Below are 21,024 nucleotides of genomic sequence, written 5' to 3'. Positions count from 1 at the left end.
TTTCCCTACCTGGGTGGGAGGGGGATCAAGAGCGTTATTGCCACTGGCCTAATCACTAATCCTGAGCCAAACCATGACAATGCTAGTCAGTTAAAATAAAGAAGGCTTGAAATGTAAACATAACCCAAAGATTCTGTTCAAATGAATTAGCTTACTTGTAACAGAGTATTACTCTTCTGAACAGCAAACTCCTATCAACGTACCAGCTGTGACTGGCAATGAGATTAAAACAAAAGAACACTTCACTGGTGATATATTATTTTCATTTGTTTTTATGCATTTCTATGGGCCAGGCAAATCATGCTGCTGAATTTAATTGCATTTAACACCTACATGTGTTGCTAATTGCTATCTGAAATGTTTAGCCGTTAAATTTTTAGCTGCTACACCATTTTAATGGCACAATTACTACGACTAGCTGTATCAAAGCAGACGAAGTCTTTAATTCCTAGTACCTGTCAAAAAAAAGCCACTCAACAGCACTGTTACTGCATGTAAATGAAGTCCAAAATTAGCACCCATGTCTGAAAGTTACTTTCTGATTGACTTAGCTTGTAATACGGTTTGCGTGGACAAAACTTCACAGTACCTTCTGAAAAGCAATTCATAGAGCTCAAACTTAAGAACCGAAGTCTTCTGTGTAGACATGTCCAATTTGTCTAACACTGAATGTCTAAACCATACACATAAATACAAAGTAAGATTACCTTCTTCAATTGATTTTCCATCTTCAAACATTCTTCCTTTTTCTGTTCCAATGCAATTTCTAGTGTCTTGAGTCTTGAATCTTTCTTCAGTCCTGATGATGCTAAGGATGAAGCGTGTTCCTTCAGATCCAGGAGGGATGTCTAAAATATAAGATGTACAATAACTGTCAAGTAAATACCCTTTATTTGCAACTGTTGCTTATTTTGTCTTTATTTTCTTCCTATCCTTTCACACTATGTTCAGGATCCAACTTACAACAACATATTTGTCAGGTTGTTCATATCACTGGATTAGGACAGCTTGATTTAATGAATGCATTCAGAATCAAAATAAAGCCTTTTCTAAATCATTTTTAAAATATTTTTTTAAGACTGAAGATTCTGTAAACTCAAACTAATACTTCAGTGATAGACTTGTTTAAGAAAAATTGGTTTAAAATAAAATTGTATTTTAAAATTAAATTTGGCCACAGCATACATATAAAACAAACTATTCTAAGAAAACAGATTAATTTTGGTGGTCAACCTCTTTCTCTGTGAGATCTCCTTGTAAAATGCTGACTTTCTCTTTCAGGTCCTTAATGTCCTTTTTGTAATTGTCAATCTCTTCCTGTTTTTCTCGTTCATCTCTGTCACGTTGCTCCTTTAGGCGCTCAATGGTCCTTTCCTGACAAAAGAAAGCACTCTGTGAAGAAAATCCCTCTTAGTTCAACTTAAGAGACTTCTTATCACAACACTTCTTACACACTTTAGTTGAGGAGTAGTGTAGGATATTGCCGTTTTCTTTATGGTTGTAAAACAGATCCTCAAGAAGAAAGAAAACTTGTGAAATCTCTGGATTCACTGCTAAGAAATACCAGGCTTTCTGTATCTCTGAAAGTTCACCATACTGTTAAAATGCAACACGATTTACCTGGTTCTGATAATAAAAATTAACCTAGACCAGGATACATTACACATTGCTTCCTTACTTATTTAAATCTTATTTTTCCAAAATATACAGTTAAGTCTGTGGCTCTTCAGAAAGGAAGGAGCGTAGTGCACATATGACACCAGGATTGATATATGGTAAGATAAGGCAACAAAGCAGCTTTCTGTACACTAGATGTCAATGCAGCTTTGGTTATCTTGGAAACCAAAGGGATGCAAGTGAATTCCCCAGTCTCAGGCAAAGCTTTTATTATAGAGTTTCACATTTATAGAATCTGACAGACTAAAAGAGCTTTAATCCTGATTCTCCAGAAATGAAGAAAAAATATCACCTCACCAAAACAGAATAGCAAGGCTGCTGTCTGTCAGGTGTCTCCTGAGTATTGGACAAGGGTAAAAAAATACAATGAGAACAGTAAAGTTGCAAATAAAGTGAGACTGAAATACAGCTGCATCAGAGTAACTAGTAATTTTGATTCAGTATTGAGAACTAAAACTCCATTTCACACAGCCAAGCTTTAAATGTATTATTAAAATATCTGAGCAAAGAAGGTAAAACAAATAGCCATTAGCTTGACTCTAATAAAAAAAGAAGAAATGGCAAAAAGCAGGAAAGCCCCAGCCGGTCCTGCAGCGGCCTCTGGTGAGGGAGAGGCCCTGAGGCACCAGGGATCTCTGGTGGAGGAAACCTGCGGAAAAGCCACCTTTGGAGGTTATTTGCAGAAGGAACCTTTCGAAGGAAGGCTTTCCATACTCACTTTTTCTGCCAGTGCTTCTTCCAGCGTGGTCAAGGCAGTGTCAGTGTTGGTGGTGTCAGCCTGCAAGGATTTCACTCGATCCTTTAAGCTGCTCATTTGCTTCTCCTTGTCTCTTAACTGTTCTTGGAGATTTTCAATCTTAAAAGAGAAGGAATACATTTTAAGAAAATAGCAAGCAAAGTAATCCAAAATAATCTTAAAACTCTTACAAATATTCTTAAAGGAAGTAGGCAAGGGTCTAGTTCCTATAACCCTACATTAAAATATCAAGCAATGCAGCCAAACCAAATATTAACAAGGAATCAGTAGCCTTTCCAATAATCAGGAAAGAATTCAGAACAATAAATTCTAAATAGTATTTACTAGAACATTGTAAAGAACGGATGATGTTCTTAATTTCCGAGGATCTTGGGCACTGCATAACTGAAGGATAATCAATGTGTTAGCAATATGAAAGGAAAAAAAGCTAAGAAAAACATTACTGCATATATAAACCAAAAAAAGGCACTTGATATTGAAGAAGTTGTAAAGGAGTACTGTTCTCAGTATTTCCTTTGATACTGTCATATTCTTTATTCTACTGGCATGTCGCTTTTTCATCTTACATGATGGTTTACTATGTGGTACACTAACACACAGCATCATTCCCCAGGTAGAAAATATACCAGCCTTGTTTTCTGTGGGTGTAGAATTCAATACATTTCTGAGCTCTGGAAACATCTTTTAACAGACTGAGAAGGCCTGATGCTAAATCCATTTTATGCATAAACACACATATCACAAGAAACAGACACATTAACATTATGATAACGTGTTTAAAACAAATTTATCAGGATTAAAGGTAGATTACTCAGTAGCTTCCTTGTTGCTGACAGCAGATGTACATCATAAACTGGTGAATGACATGTGGCATGTAAGGTACCTATCTTCCAAACACCTGTAGCAAGATATTCTTTCAAAGACATTTTTAAGAAATAAGGTAACCAGACAACCCCATTGAATAAGCTAAACTATAGCATAAACTTGCTTCAGCTGTAGAACAACAGTTAGCAGTTCCTCAGTTATTGGAAATACAGCAACTACTCCCACATTTTACTCATCAACCCTGGTAAAACTGGGCTGCTGTGATTACAGAGCAAATGGCTCATTAGGCATATCCACTATGTCTGTGCTATCTCTAATAAAATTAAATCTGGAACATAGTTTCAGAAAAGGGTCTGGATATGTGATGATAAATGTAAATGATTTTGCAGGAGGCTGAACATCTAGTCACAAATAACAGTAGATGTGTTACAAGTGGAAGCTAGGAGAAAGAACCTAATTCAGGGAAACACTTGCTGATGTTCCTCGGTAACCCATGACCATGGAACAAGTCTCCTAGTGTAAAACTCTTCACACTGCCTTTATTTTTTTCCCATTTCTTTAATGCAAGCACATGTAAACTTGCAATCCAGCTTTGTACACAATCTTATGTATTGTATATCGCTAATAGCAGAAGAGCTATGTGATGGGGTGTTTTTGTTGTTGCTTTTTTATGGAATGGACTAAAACTGGTTTTGGTTTAGGTTTACCTTTGTCATTATTTTCTATTAGAAAAAAAAATTTACCTCCAAATTATGGTTAAATCACAGTATGAAACAAATTTTAAAGACCACCAAAAAAATATAACCTGTGATATACCACGTGAGTCAGAAATAACTATAAGAATTGAAAATTCCTTCTTTATACATTCATATCTATTATTCAATGCCTTACTAGCATACACTTGTAGCCCATGGAGAAGGAACACTACCAGTATAGACTGAAAAGTTCTCCTGGCACCCACGTGTACAGTTCCCGAGGAGGTAGCATCCCCAAGAGCAGCCTCTGTGGCTGCTTTTGACCTTACAAGCTTTCAGTGTCGTCAGCTGTCTAGACAGGCTGGCTGTTTAGACAGCCAACCATGAAAATATACTACAAAGAAGGGTGAGCTATTCTTAGATTTTGTGTTTACTTCTGGAGGTGAAACACTCTTGCAAAGGCTCCAACTGGCTGAAGAGGAGATGGTGCCGGGTGACTTTCTGCTGTGAGCAAACCACACAGAAGAGACAGCTAAATAATTCATCTTAAGCTTATACTAAGGTGCTTGCCAAGGCAGCACGAGCATTTGCACAAGCACAGCATGCATTTTCATGTTTCAGTAACACTGTTTACTGTCACTGAAATAAGATGATAGCTGTACGACAGTACTATATGTGACTGCTCCGTCTCCCTCTTGCAAATGCTCACTTCTGTATTCCAAGAAATAGAAATAAAAATAATAAATGCAATTTGTAGAAAGTGTGACCCTGTCTATTCTTTCAGGCTACATGCCATACTTTTCAGTCTGAAGTAATGAGTGATGTTTTTTGCTGCCACCCAGAGAACAGCAGGTACACAGAAATGCTCTAAGTTATGCTAGCAGCGAGGTACTAAGAAACCCACTCTACCTACAACTGTGCCTTTTTCAGGGTCAGATAGCTGATGATCCCCAACTGAGACATGTCCTTAAAACTACAGAAAGCTACAACTGGTGATGTATCCAAATTGAAATACCTGTAAAATAACAGATGCAACATTTCCTTTATGATATCACAATCAGCAATCAATTATTTCATTTTTCTCCCAAACCTGCACTCCTGTAACACTTAGTAACTAAACTGTAGGTTCTACAAAATTATGTAATCTGAAGAAAGAAAGCAAAGAATAATCTTTACTTTGCCTGTATGGTTAATGAAGAATTTTGCTGTTAACTGCTTGCAAGTAGCTTGAGAATCCTTTTCAGAAGGAATATATAACATGTGATATTCACTTTACCATCCTTTTTTCCTACCCAACCACCAAAACCAAAAAAGGAATTCTGAACAAATTTTTAAATAACAGATAGAAATAAAACAGATAACCAAAAGAGAGTCTTTCTTTTCTCCCCAACAAAAGATGAAATAAATCACAATGGAATCTCCAAGCCCTCTGGAAAACATAAAGGGACAAGGACTGAATGAGTGCTATTTAGTCTTCAAGTATTTGGAAGATAATAAATTTCCTCTGAAACCTAATGAATATGTATTACAAAATTTCTCCCAAAAGAAAAATAAAACCATAAAATTACTAAACTATTAATAATCTTTATTCTTGCCATATATACTTATTTTACAGACTAAAGACAGCAATCTATGGCTAAGATGACAACACTAAGCTTACTGTAGAGGTACACTTACATACACCGGAATAATCTGCTTGGCACACAGATTTCCTCATCAGTAATGATTTACTGAAATATTTTTTTCCAACATTACTAGTTGTCAGGCACTATCATGTTTCAACCTGGTTGATTTATTCCTAGTTGTGTGGAACTAATTTAGCTTTCCAGCCCTGAAGCACAAGAGCAGAGGCAAAAGTTTCCTCTGGCATTCTGTTCCAAAGGCAAGGAAGCATTCTACTTTCTGTAACTACAAATCTCACTGAAAACCCCGAGCAAATGCAAATAAAAAACAGCCCAAGGATTTAAATTAGTCACATCTAGTTTAATACCCATCAGAGCCACTAAATTCCCAAATTCCTCTAATTAGATGTTACTAGGAGATTCTTTTTTTATCATGTTTCAAACAAGAAATCCTTCTGTAGAACCATCATGAATCCTAGGGTATGCAGAAATTGAACACTCAAAAAACAATTTCTATTGTATCAGTGAATTTCATTTTAGAATAAATGAAGTGGGTGTGAGAACTGGTCATGCAATCTCTTTTTTCTTCCTCACTGTGTTACTGGAAAACCACCTCTTTCCTCCTTCAAAATACTTGTTTTTAATCAAAGATCAACACTTTGCAATGGTAGTTTTTTCATCACCTAGGATGTACAGAGTTAACTGCATTTCTGTTCCTTTTCCCACTTTCAGTTTTCTTCTTGCTATTCTGCTAGACTTTTAAAACGGAATACAGTGGGGAAAGAAAAAAAAATTCAAAGTGGTAAAAGCCCTCAAATTTAGTTCATTCTGTGACAATAAGAAAAAAGTGAAACAATCCTCTTAGAAATACGAAGATTCAATTATCTTTGGAAATATTTTTTAAAATGCAAAATGTCCACTTTGAATTCAGTATATTTTTCAACTTGAGAAACTGAATTGTGTAATCCACTCTGTATGTATCTCCAATATGTAGCAACTAGCTATATTACTTACCTGCAGACAAATAATTCACTATACTTTTTTTTCTAAAAAAGGACAAAAATGCCTTTGCTCATACTCTGCACTTGAATTCCCCAGTGCAGTTCCACAAAGATATTGTTTTAATTGGTGACATGACATATTCTTCACTTATACAGAAGACAATCTATTTAACACTCTGAATATTAACCAATTTTATTTCAAGAGCAGATGTGCAAAAGAATTTGTGTGTGTTGCTAAGCCTCTGACTTTTTTCCATCTTCCACCTAGATTTCATCTGGTGGAAGCAATACTGTAAAAAGGATCTAACTAATCAGGTGGGTTAAGAGGTTTTCTGTTCTGTTCCTGTGGCATAGCCACCCAAATAAACCAAAACTTCACATAAGCTGTAAGCTTTCCAAGCAGTTCTTCCTGGGTTTTGTACAGGCACTATTGGTCACATCAGCTCCAGGGTCAATGACTATATTGAATCAATTAGACTGAAGGTAATGTTCTTGCTATTAATTTTAAGGTTACATTCTTCAGACTAGCAACAATGTGCTGAAGCTGCATGAATGCTGAAGCTTCAGGCATCCCATGTCTTGTTGCGAGGGTGAGATTTTTTAAGTTGAAGATCAGGATAGAGCAGAACAATTTTCCTTTTTTTAGTAACATTCTGGCAAACACAAGTCAGAGTTCCTCCCTAAGTTCAGCTGCATTTGGTATGCTCTTTTTACTTTGCAATCCAAGCCAATTGATGTAAATATGGTTAAACAGTTGTCAAGTTATATTCAGATTTTGTTCTGGAATTATCATACTAAAAATAATCTTCAAGTAGTTTGTGTATCAGTTAATTTCATAACATTTGTTAATCACAAAGTAAATTGAATACAGTATGAAATGCAAGATACCAGTGGTAGTCTCTCTCACTGTCTTTTTAAATAGCTTAATTTCTGGGGTTTCAGTTAACACTTGAGTGTAGACTTGATTAACTGTTAAGTGGTAAACATTTGCTCAGTTTACATTAGTTTTGCTACCCAGAGAAGACAATACTGATTTTTATTTTGCCTCCCAATAGTTTTCTCCTTATTTATGCTCTACGTCCGTGCATATAGGGAAATGATTTTCTTTGCAACATCATATTGGAATATCATTGTACACTCTGGAAATGACCTGATGTTGCTGAAGCTAACATAGCAGGATTCTGTAACACCTTGAATTGCAATTTAGAATCTTATACCAGGAGCCTCCTCCAGTCTCCTGGCTACAAATGAACATACAGTTAGCGTAAAAAAGAGGACCAGGCTACAGTAGGTGGGGATAGCATGGATAAGGACAGGACAAAGAGAAAATGTGAGATCAGGAAACTCCAGCATAGAGGTACATCTTACAAAGTTGTTTACTGGTACTCAGGTGCAGTTAAAATTCAGAATAGTTCCCATGAAAAAAAAAAATATAATTGCTTGTTTTTTCAGAAGATAAAATCTTCTTGTCATTTGTACTCTCATGATCTTCAATCTGCAAAAAGTCCTTTAAAATTAGCATGAAATTCTACAGTGCTTAATTTTACAAATAAAGCATTTTGATGCTATGCAGCTTAGAAAGCACGAAGAATTTATTTTCTAATTAAAATAAAACCTTCATTGTCAATACATGTATGGACCACAAACAGGCACATCATTACTACCTGTGAAGGAAGAAACTTGCACACAGCAGAAACAAAGCTTAAACAAATACCTAGAAATTGCAGGACACCTAACACAATTAAAGCTTTATTCTTGACCTAACTTTGCATGCATATGTATGCAGTAAGGTTGACTTGAGAAAAGACTGGCAGGAAGAAGGGGTACTACAACAAAAACTGACTTAATTTTATAGACAGTTAATTATTTTGTACCTTTGGTGAAGAAGCAATAAACATTTGACATTAATCCAACACAGTATTATCTTTCCAGTGCTTTTTCAAACAAAGATACTTTGCAAATAGATTTACATCAGCCAGAAAAATAGTTCAGCTATGTTTACATAAATAACCTCTATGGTTTCCATCCCTTATATTTCCTTTTGTCCTCCTTTCTTTCGCATGCCTAATCATCCTCTGGTACCACGAGTTTGCTGACAGATCACTGCAAAGTAGAACTAACAAGAACAGTCACCATGAACTGAATTGTAATTATATTATCTTCCAAATAGTAAATAACTTTTTCTATATTGTCATATTCCCTATTACTAACAGTATTTAAACCAGATGTTTCAAACCATATTCTGAGAATATTAATCACCTATTTGAGATCCTTCTGTCCTGCTAGTAAGTAGCTTGAATTTTCTTCAGTCCTTCTAAGACAATATGCTATCTCTATAGTTTGCTGAAAACTGATAATGAGAGGAGTTTTCATAACAAGCTTCTAAGAAGATTCCAGCATAATTCAAGTCAGGGGGAAACAAAAGAAAAAAAGAAGAAAAAAAAAGAAAAAAAAAAAAGAAGTTAGGACCTCAAGACTGACGACTGCTTTGCTAAATTACCTAAATTCACACTTTTAGGGGAGCCAATGTATATATTCTTAAGCTTTGTCTCTGTTTCAAAGCATTTGCCTAGAAAAAATCATGCATTAGCAATAAGTCACATCCTTAGCTGTAAACCAGACAAAAGTTGTGAAGAAATTGCTTCATTCTGAGGAGGTTCCAGACTACCAATAGGCTAACCTAGTGAAAAGCTGAGTCTTTGAGTTGTAAAATCCTACCATGGACAGTGTCCAATACAAGAGAGGGTTTTGAAGTGAGGGGTGCAGGGGGAGGAACTCTTTCCAACCTGCTGATGTAGGTTCTGCCTCAAAGCATACAGGCTTTAATGTGAAGGAAGAATAGTCTATGTAATATTATATTATAATATATATTTTAAAGCAAATTAAATAACAAACGTGTTTGTAAGAGATTTCTTTCAGCAATATGTGATCCAGTTCATTAAATACATATAGTTAATTACGTAATCCATTAAAAAAAAATAAATTTCTATCACTAGTTTATCTTGAAGCCTCACTGGGAAACTCCTTGTTTTTACTGATATTCATCAGCTAAGAAATGCATACATAATCCACTACCATCAAGATTTCAACCTGCATTGTTTGTTAAGATAATTTGTTGGTTCCAATGTGAGTGCGATATTTCCATTTACCCAAGAAATTAAAACCAGAACATTGCCATCATAAATAACAAAACAAATTCATTTAGACTCTGCTTCTTCTCTTCAATGAAACATTGAGTTTATATATTATTCATTGACTTCATATATGTTAAAATGTCATTTATACTGAGAACCATAATTGAAATCATCTGGTAATTTATTTCACAATCTAACAATGGATTATATCCATTTGTTGAAATCCTGGGCTAATAATGCAGAATAACGTCATGTTAATTCTCCCCTCATCTGTGTCTTGACATTATGAAGCAATCTCTGTGACTATGCTTTCTGAAGTTTTACTCCTAAGACCTACCAAATACAAATGGATTAAAAAATCCCAGTTTTCCTGGGGACATTTGCTAATTCCTGTTCGAAGTCTCAGAAAAGACTCTGACAATAAATGTGTGATTTACATTACAGCAAGAATACAAATACTATAATTTGGAGTATTTTCATATTGATGGTTCCCAAAGGTTCAAAATAATGGAAATCAAAACTACTTCTCTGTGGAAAGCTGATAAAACAAAGGCAAAAAATGGAAGTAGTAAATATTAACCTAGATATGATATTCTGTTTTGTAAGAAGCAGAAAAGAGCTAAGAAGCTGGGACATCACTTTTAGAATAGCTGAAGCTTCACAAGGTTATAAAACATTTTTAAAGTGTCAAGTGAAAAACTTACTGTACTATGAATTAAGCTTCTTTAATTGGATAAACCAAGTATAGTGTCTCATTGATTATTATTTTTAAACACTCATCATTCCATAGCAACTTGATCTCATATACTCAGGAATACTGATGCTGTTTTCCTGATTTGCTCTATATTGTAGTTCTATACAGAACAAGGTACCACTACTACTGACACCGCCCTGCTTTGATCCACTCACAGTGCAGTGCTACATATTGCATATTCATAACAGAAAAAAATAGTGATGAGAGAAGATACAAAGAAAAGAAAGGCTTAACTCATCATGGGACTGCAATAGCCAGAATGGAAATCTGGGAGCAGAAAAGAATAAACATTAAGGCAGACCAATGGATAGGCTGGGAACATAAGATTTAATCCTGACTGTAAAGGAAATCCTCACAGCAAACTAAACTGCATTTAAACCACTATTTAGGATCACTCAAGCAGAAGGCTGTACAACTCTAACAAAGTTTTTAAATGAGATTTGGACTCAAGATACTGAATTACTTGGTCCAAATTACTGATTTACTAAAATGATCAAAGAAATACTGTAAGGTAAAACTGCCCTAAACCAGAGGGGAGAGCTTTGGAAAGGAGGGATGTTTCTAATCCCAGTGTAAAACATGCCCAGTCAACTGTGATTGTCTTCTTTCATTCTCCTAGAAAGGATATTGACTAATGAGTAGGAAGGAATTAGGAAGTCATACTGTAAATACTAATCACAAGAGAGTGTGTGTGCGTGTATTCTGCAGTATTTAGCTAGCACCACTCTTACAGAATTACTTCAGAACAGATAATGATAGGTGACAAAACATCAAGCTCTCAAATAAAATTCTTTAATGGCTCATGCTCAAAAAACCTTTAAGAACCAATTGTATTAAATTAGTACCATGATTTCATTATAGCCTGTCCATTTTATATCACAGACTGCTTTAGGCAAAGCAACACTCCAAATCTCTACTGAAAATAAAGGCTGGAAGGGACACAGTGGTCCTCTTTATCCAGAATTGCTGTGTCTAAAACTGTCCTTCACTCATCTTTGCCAGGAGGTACACAAGCCCTTCATCATGCAGAGAAGCATCCTATTTATCATATGCATGCTATTCTGGGACAAGGTGATCTTAGTTTCTCCTGGTGACACTACTCCATACTGACCAGTTTTCTATCGTTTGGATAAGTGAAATCACAGGCTTGAAGCTATTCATACACTTATGCCTCGTGACAGTCCTAATGACTGTCTAAATACTGTGCAGAGACCCACCTTAGAAGACTGTCTAGCCTAGTAGATTCAAAATCCATTCTTGAATCCAGGAAAATATTGATTTAAAGTGAAAAATTACTCCTTCCTTGTTCTAGTGAAGATCCCTAAGTTGGCTAATGCAATCACTAATGTCTGTTCCAGATACAGCTCAGACAGTTCCCCCAGGGGTAGAAAATGCCTGTATGCCTGGTGACCAAAGCAGTGGAAAATTGTGAAGTCTTGCAACCAAGAGAGCAATGAAAAGCCATGTGAAGAAGACTGATGTAAGCAACCTCAAAAATGGCATACGCCCTTGCTTTTCCTGCCTCTTCAATCACAACAACTTTGCATTTGACTAGTATGACAGAGAGTACACCAACAAAGCTTATTAGCTTTATCTTGCCAGGAAAGCTACATGATTAATTTATAATGAAGTCAAGAGGCCCCATACTTGGCTGTTTTCCCAGACCCCTTCAAGAAACCAGAATTTGTCAGTCCCACTACCTATGAGTAATGTTCCATCTTGTCAATCAAGGGGTTATCTCAAAGCACAAGAAGGACTTAATATTAAAATGACTGTTCCTCTTTGAGGGATACCAACAAAAAAAGATTCCTTCCATATATGACAGATCTGCTGAATTGTGGTTTCAGTTTTTTTAGAATGCTGGAGTGCAGATAATACCAGAAACTCCAATGGAGTTTTCTTGCAACTTTGCTCTTGCTATCAATCTTATGAGACACTTACAGCGATGTGTATCAGTTTAAAACCCTACCTTAGCCAGCTACAATAGCTGAACTGTAGAACTAACATTATTAACCTCACAGTCCTGCCTTCTTTCTTTGCTTGAAACTACTTATCTAAAAGGAGATGATATTCATTACTTCACACACACACACACAAAAATAAATCAAGTACTCTGATTTCTAAAGGCAACAGGCAAGATTCTTTAACAACATCAATATAAATTGAGAGCATGTTCCTTACATGAGTAGATCTCACAATAAGAATTTAGCTCACTAGCTTTTGCACACATATGGACAACGTTTGATTTTAAAAAGAATATTACCATACATCAGGGAATATAAGTACATACGCTACATATGATCCAGATGTTTTTGTTTCTATTGTGGTATCACAAATGCTCCAAGCAAAAGAGGGAATTATACAAAAATAAAGGAGCATATTCTCCATTTACAAATTCTAATTCATAATATAGTCAGGCATAAAAATTTATTTTAAATCCAGCAGGTCCCTCTAACATGGCTGCTGCACTGGAAGCCACAGCTCTGCACTAAAAATTACTGTAATAGCATAAAATTTTTTTGGTGTAAAATATATTTTTCAAATTTAAGTTCTGCCTCCTCCACTAGTTTAGACATCCCAGTTTACTAAACAATCTTCAAGTACATCCTAGGCACCTATGAGTAAATTCACTCACGGCTTTCACTGCTCTGAAGTTTAGTAAAAGTGATTCTTACGCAACCCTAATCAAAAGCAGTCTGGATGTGGTCCTAGGCAAGTGGCTCTGGGTAGCCCTGCTTAAGCAGTGTGGTTGGACAAGATGACCTCCAGAGATATCTTCCAACCTCAACCATTCTATGATTCTGTGAAAATAATTTGCCATAAAGCTATAAACACACTGAACAAAGACCCTGAAGAATAGAAAGTTTCATGCTTCTTCTGTTGATGTTCATTACAAAAACATCTTACAATGTTCTCTAGCAGCAGAAATCTGTGCTTATGAAAACTGTACTAGGTCTATTATTTCTGGTTTAATGATGTAAAGCAATTCAAACTCCTCACTGTAGGGCCAAGAATACCGAGGAGAAGATTCATTGTTTTCAATAACTAAGAATGAAGTATCCAACACACAAAAGGGAATTTCACCAATTCATACAAGTGATTATGTACTGTTCATTATAACCTAAACAAAATACCTGTTACTATAGACTATGAACTCCTTGGTGAGGACCACAACAACATTGAACTTACAGCCATGAAACATGTGCTCCTTTGGAAACTAAAAGCCCTTACAATGAGAATACTTGAGCGCACCTTAAGCCGCAAGGTATCCGCCATAGCTGATCTGGATTAGGCGTGAAGATCAAAAGTATACTCCTTGTGTCAGTCCCTGGAGAATACACTGTCACCTCTACTAGCACTTGTGAACTACAGACTATCTGCCACTGAAATACTGTGTCAAGCTAAGCTTGTGGACCTTTTAGGACCCATATGCTAAAGAAGAAAAATGTTATGTTATTCTGTGGCTCAGTAAAAAACAAAAAAAGATCAAATCTCAAGAGCTAAAGCCTTTCCTGACAGGGAAGGATCTAGCTGACCCTGAAACTGTTGCAATAAACTCTAAGATCTGTATGGTAACCAGTCACCTTTAAAACTAAGCTAGGAAAGAGTTAAAAAGTGATATGAAGAAACTAGAGTTATTTTCCTGCCCTAATAATGTTGTCTTAGCTGTACATTTATAGAAGAAAAAAAAAAAGACACCGATTATCTGAGCTAGGCTGCAATTGCTCTAAAAAGTCTCAGAGAAGTGGAAAGTCAAAATGGAAGGATAAGGACCCTATTTCCAAAGCGGTCATGGCTGACTGTAAAATGAAGATAAATTCTGTGCTGTGTCCTCATTTACCATGTGGAAATTTAACAACTCATCTCCTTCCTGAATGCTAGAAATTAAAAGATCTCACAGGATAATTATGCTGAATTGGAACTCACATAATGAAGCCTCTCCAGTCTTCTTTGGCACGTTCATTGCCTACACAAGATTTTAACTAATGATATTTTGACAGAGATGAAAGATTAAAGCTTGTCTAATTTTTCCTGTTATTGCTCTAACTGAAGATAATATTTCTATCTAAAAATCCTATCCTACATGGTAAAACAATTCTGAGAAGATACTACTGAAAAGACACTGGCATCTTGGAGACACAGGGTAAGAAATTAGACAGAACAGCTTCTGAAAACGTCTAAAAGCCATACATTTCAACTTTGTTGTTACTTTCAGTGGTAGTCAGCAAGCCTGTAACACAAAGGCTTGAATGAAAGAAAAAGTAGCAGCAGAAGAGGTTTGATACCTCTTTCAGAAACATGGAGGGAAAAATTCCCCATTACTCTCCAGGACACATCTTTGAGGTCATGTCTGTCAGTTTTAATAAAGAAGCTGGCACAAGCCTGTGGGGACTTCAGGTCTTTTTTGTGGCATTTGAAATCTCTGAACTGGGTTTGGAACCAGTTCAGTGGCATGCCTTAAGATCTGGAGTAAAAGGAACAGAAGTATGGCTTTTTCTGACAGAGAGGTATTTACAGAAATACTCTTGTATTTGCACTGCTTTTTAAGCCACAAAGTTCTTGGAGAAAAGTAGCTATTTCATCAGTTCTAGCTGAGCAAAAAGCCTAGACTTATCCACAGAAGCTGGGCTGCTGAGCAGACTAATGTGATATTGGAGCACTGTCAGGTGCTCCTCCTTAAGTGTTCATGATTCAACCATGTAAAAAAACAGAGAATAAGCTTGCCCACAGGTATATTGCAAAGGCAAAGAATTATTTGGTCTTAAATTAGAGGGTACACACTTACCCACTTTCTAAACTCACATGTGGACCATCTTTGTTGGGACAATCTTATCATGTTCTTTTCTGTACAGTTTGCACAACCAGAGACTTAGACATGCTGCAGGTTTGAAAGGGCCATCATGTGCAGTGCTAACAGATAATTTTTAAACACTGTCATCTTGGAGAGTGTCAAAGGGATATCTCTAAGTCCATCCTGCATTTTATTAATTCTTAGAAAAAAATATATTCATTCACCTGGCAGGCAAGTTGAAGGCAATACCAGGGAAGACGAAACTGCTATAAATTGAATTAAATGTCTGAAAACGCATTTCCTTCTCTCTGCGTTTTCATCTCTTCAGAGTTGGAGCAGCAGAGCTGCCTGAGGAGGTAAGTCTACTTCACAGATGAGAAAATGGAAAGAAAATAATTCTTAAAGTACCAACATGGAACTTTAAAAGTTACGAACACTAAACTAACACTGTTGTTGTAGTAACTATGATCACTACTGACTTTAAACAAGGGAGTTATAAATTTTATTTGCAGTCCCTCTCTCCTGCCACAGAGTATTTCTTTTCATTAAGTATAAGATACTTATTTTGATTTCTAGGCTTTTTTGAAAAGCAGAGGGCATTTATTTCCTATGGAGGAAGTCAATCCTTCTTATCCAAAAGAAAAGGAAAATTGCATTTGGAGTCTTCCCAAATACCAGCTGAACAATCAGCACAGCCAAAAAAAAAAAAAAAAGTAGTGTATTTTTTCTTTACTTTATCACAGGTCAATTATCACATAGTGCATGGTGAGCTGCCAAAAACACTTCTATGTTCAGACACTAAAACTTGCATTTTATTTGCCTGCAGCTGCATTACACAATGACAGGAGTGTTAACCCCCCTCCCCAAGACAAAACATGACCTCCCCCCAAAGCAAGGGGTGATGGATTCACTGCTGCTTTTTTTTTCTTTTCTTTCAAAGTAACTGTTACTTATCTTTTGTCCCAAATGTTATTTCTCTAAAATGCTTTGATTGCGAAGTATTGATTTATTGGTTTTTCCCTTCATTTCTTTTCATCCTGGTCTACTAGCACAGATAAGACAGATGTGGCAAAGATAATAACAAAGCACAATTTAATGCTTTTCAGGTTCAGATTTTTAGTTTGCCCAGCATGGTCCCTATTTCACTTTCTGACATTCTCCCCTTTCCTGGAGTTCTAACAACTGAAAATGAGATTTTATGCAAAATTAATTTTCAATGAAATGAAAAAAAAAAAATAAATTCTGAAGCTCTATAAAACTTAAAAAGCTTTTGCATCAAATTGTCAGACATAAACCTACAAATAATTTCTGAAGTCTTCAAATTTGTAGCATTTGTCTATTTCTATTGTCTTAAATAAAGGAACCAGCAAGCAGCATCACTGTAGGAGCTTAGAACTGGAAAGATTCCAGAATTTGAAATGTGAAGCATGTGGTTTCCTCAGCAACCTGGAACATGTATTTTGGTGCCTACTGGGCACCAGTATTGATGGTGATTGTCATGTTAATTTTCCAGATCTTTTGTTGCTCATAATCTTCTCCTGTGTCTTTTATGGGATCTCTTATCAGTCAGTAAACTTTCATTACTTTCTTCCTATGAATTTTAGAATGACCAAAATGTATACTGTCTACTCCAGCACCATTAATTAATGATACTAATCGTTCATAAAACACACTGTGCAGTAGCCTGTGTCAATGAATCCCAGCAGAGACCCAGTAGTAAAGGGTGCATCTTAAACCATTTTTGTTTCAACAACAGATACTGCAGAAAGTTAGTATTGTATGGTTTTGGGCACCACATAAAAAAAATTGTTGTCAGGGTCATCAGAATATGTAATTACACACTTAAAACAGTCACAGGAAAAATTTTATCAGAAGTCCAAATGCCCAGTATAGCCATGTATCATTTGACTATGGCTATATTAGCAGCAGAGGCTATCTCTGTAAATTACAAAAGCAAGTAAACAACTTTTTCTAAATGGGGAAGTTATTCAAGTTAACGATTTTTCAATAAATTCTACCTTTTTCAACAATGATTTTAGCTTTGTTACAAATTTTCTTTTCACCTAGCATTAAAAAACCATTAGTGTTCAGAATTCAGCTCAGAAGAACACCCACTTCAAAAATATCCTCAAATCTGAGGGTATGCTGAGGCAAGAGTACTTGGTAGAAACTGATTGAATGTTGTCTACTAATTAAGTCTTAATTTGGTTAAACTCCAACATGCCAACAACTGTACCCCATACCGTCTCCTACCTGCAAAGAGCAGTTACATGCTGCTGCTGCTGTTTCCAAATATCCATGACAAAATATTTAACACTGCACAAGAGGAAATTTTCATACCACACGCCTTTCATAGTCTTTCATTGCATTCAATTAAAATGCCTAAATACCACTTAAATCATGTTGTTGAATCTAAAACAAGCATTTAGTATCAGATAACAAAGCCAGTAAAAAAAAAAAAACTATCTATGACCTCTGAAAATATTTTATACCTTCCAGATCTTTAATTAGAATATACAGATTAAAACCTGATCTGTCTGAACATTTCAGTTTATAATCAGAGGGAGGAACAAAGAGGCTATTGTGCATGGAGGCAAAAGTTTAAAAGCTGCACTTAAAAAAAAACACAAACAGAAAATGAAATTCTGAACTATCCTGGAAGGTCCAAAAGACAGCACTTGGATAAAGGAGAAAACAGGCTGCGCACCTTAGTATGAACGTGCAATATGGAAATGTAAGAAAAAAAAAAGGTAAATCAGAGTTTGCAAGCTTTAAAAGAAATATGTTTATATGAGAGGAGCTACAGGCTTCTGAAGTTTCAGACAGAGGGCAGAAATAGCTATCTGCACAGTCAGAAAAGGACACATCAGATCTGTCCTTCCTTCAGTATTTTCTCAAGCTCTGCTTGTCAGTGGAAAACTGCTAAAGAGAACAAGAAAATACAAAGCCACATCTATAGAAAATCCCAAACTAGTCTTAGATCCTAGGTCTGGAGAACCAATTAAAAATTCAGTTAAAGACATCAGTCCTAAAACTTTTAAGGATTGGATTGATGATCATTAACCCTAGGCTATATAAAAAATAAAAATCATTCCATACTGCCCGACAAACCTCAGATAAAAGTATTGTCAGCTGGATTCACCATAAAAATATTCCACATTTGGTAGTTACAGAAACTGAAAAAAATCACTTTTAAATCTTCAAAATCTAACTATTCATGCTCAAGGAAATGGTTCCAACAACTTCAAGGCTAAAGCAAATTCAAGTATCTGCATGTGGTTCTAGTTAGCAGCAGGAAAGAGACATTTTTCTATAGATAGGTTATATGTTTGTTTAAGAAGCTCAGAGACAGGTTTACAAAACAACTCAAATTGCTGTTTATTATGATAGTGTTAGTCTATGTTGAACTATCTAGGAGAACAAGATCTCAAAACCTCTATGTTTGAAAGCCTGGGCCCTTACCTTCCAGTCTACAGAGACCAGGTACTTTTACTTGAAAGCAGCAGCAAACTAACCTCAAAAACAGGCTAGCCACATGAAGAGACAAGATGAAACTGTCTTCATATAAATTAGGGGGGTATCAAGAAAACAAGTATAAAAAGTGAGTAGAGAGAACTTTTAGCAGTGCCTGTAAGTGAACCAATGAAAGATCATCCTGAAGAGTTAAGTAGAGCCAATAAGAAATAATGTGAAAAAGCACTGTAAGAGTAAATGGAAGTAAAACAATCTCACTGACATTTAACATTTACGCAAATGTCAGATTCCCCACTTCTTGGTTAAACATTCAGCTGGGATCTCAATCAAGATTTGGAGTGTGCATGACCAATTTTGAAAATAATGAGAAAGCACAGCACAAAACTTAGAAATCTTTGTTTCTAAAAAGACAGTCAAAAAATGAGACCATGAAGACTGGGAATTAGGGCTCTGTTGTAGCAAACTCTGTTGTTAGCCTGACTTACGGCTAAACTCCATGCCTGAACTTCCATTCCTGCATGAAGCTTGCTATAACAGAACTGATCATGACCTAAACTCTCATGATACATAGCTATTCACTAGCAGAAAAGGCATTGGCCAGACATCAGAAATTAATCAATATTCTGAACTATTAAAATTACAAGAATCCATAGAATTGCTTAATGGTCTAGAAAAAAAACCCACATTCACAGCATAGTACATTAACTACAAGCTCCAAGAGCAGCTTCTCTAAAAAAACAGAGGAAAAAGTATTCTGTAAATTAAAATGTATTGAGATGCATGCATTTCTCTCTTCTTTGCACGTGTAGCAGCCATTTGGAAAATATTGTGTGCAATTTGTAAACGATCATCCATAATGACATTCACTGCCCTAGGACTCAAAGCCCTTTGGGAAACCTCTCTAATTTATCTGACAAGGTCTACTGTTTCTTATCTAGACTTCCTCCATTTTACTGACAAGACCTACATTTTCTTATCCAGAAAGATACACAGGATAGTCTGAACCCTGCTTATCCTATTCTAGTAGTACCCAAGAAATATTAAATATGATAAAACAGCATTTCTAATGAAAGTTACATAAAGTTCTTTCTGAACTTTTCTCAGTATATTACAGAGGAACCATCCTAATTGCTTCTGATACAACCCCTCCCATTCATTTAGTCATGTACTGAACTCGTAGTCACCCAGTGCCCCATGCTTCATATCAGCATGGCTTTGTTGAGGTGGTGAGTGTGAAAGGATTGATTTTTCAGATTATGTGCCTTCCTACAAATACTTCAGTTACTGTTAATAGTAAAGGGGAAACAGAAGCAGCACATTCAACCACTGAAAGGCAACAACCTCTCCTCTGAGTTCTATTTTTTCTTCAATCTGAAATTCAAAATTCACCATCTTCCCATTACATAAATGGATTTAATTATTAATCTCCAAAATGTAAAATCTAGTTCAGACATTTTGACAGAGGCAGAAACTGAGATGCATCAGAGGTGTGCATCTCGCTTGGACCTCTATGATCTTACCTTCTTCTGCAGAACGTTAACTTTGCGTTCCTTCACCTCTAACATGTCCTTGAGGTCATGAATCTCTCCTGCTTGAGTCCCCTTCTCCTCTGCCATCTCCTGAATCTGCTTTGTCTTCTTATTTAGCATAGTCTCCTTCTCTTCCAGGCGTAATCGTAATGCATCCACCTAGATTCAGACATGCAGAAACAGGGTTTGTTTAGCACTACAGAAGAGAAATTTTAGAAAAAGTAAACTACACTTCCACAAAGGAAATGAGTGCTGTCAAATTACAAGTAGATTTACAAAACAGACATCTCTTACTTTAAGACTTCAACACGGATAAGATTGTGATAAAGCATTTATTAGAAGTGGTAGGAGACTGCACAGTGAAAATAATCAAGTGTTTTATTCTCAAGTCATATGAGACATGCTCCTTGGAAAATCTCAAACCATACTTCCAATATAACTCAATCTTGTAAGATCCACGTCTGTAATTCTTTTCCTCAAAGTAGAAGCCAACACAATGTGTTATTGAGAAGTGTGTAGGAAAACCGACCCCTTTATTTGAAACATTACTAATGTTCAACAATTCAAATACTGACTCTTAGTACCAATCACTTTATATTCTAGGTTTTAATCAGACTATTAATTCAGCCTGGAGGTCATGAATGCAGGTCTTTGTAGCTACTGCAGATCAGCACATGGAAAGAGAACGCTCTCTTAGGATGGCTAAGAGTATTTTGGTTTAAATAGTAACATAATAGTTTAAATGCACCATGCATTTTCAGCAG

General features: G+C 35.9%; 1 protein-coding gene across 2 annotated transcripts in view; it reads right to left on the bottom strand.

Moving 5' to 3' along the window:
* The window catches only part of ERC1 (ELKS/RAB6-interacting/CAST family member 1), a 269,913-nt gene that overhangs the window by 169,176 nt on the left and 79,713 nt on the right, over window positions 1-21,024 (bottom strand). For both annotated transcript variants that reach the window (XM_009995202.1, XM_009995203.1), the window contains 4 exons: window positions 20,252-20,419; window positions 2,396-2,533; window positions 1,234-1,374; window positions 708-848 (listed from right to left, as the gene is read on the bottom strand). In XM_009995202.1, the coding sequence (XP_009993504.1) occupies window positions 708-848; window positions 1,234-1,374; window positions 2,396-2,533; window positions 20,252-20,419 (588 nt within the window). The remainder of the gene's footprint in view (window positions 1-707; window positions 849-1,233; window positions 1,375-2,395; window positions 2,534-20,251; window positions 20,420-21,024) is intronic.

The sequence above is a fragment of the Chaetura pelagica genome, unplaced genomic scaffold, assembly GCF_000747805.2.
Source record: "Chaetura pelagica isolate M959 unplaced genomic scaffold, ChaPel_1.0 scaffold343, whole genome shotgun sequence".
Lineage (NCBI taxonomy): Eukaryota > Metazoa > Chordata > Aves > Apodiformes > Apodidae > Chaetura > Chaetura pelagica.
The sequence above is the reverse complement of the archived record's forward strand: the minus strand, read 5'-3'. Positions and strand labels throughout refer to the sequence as shown.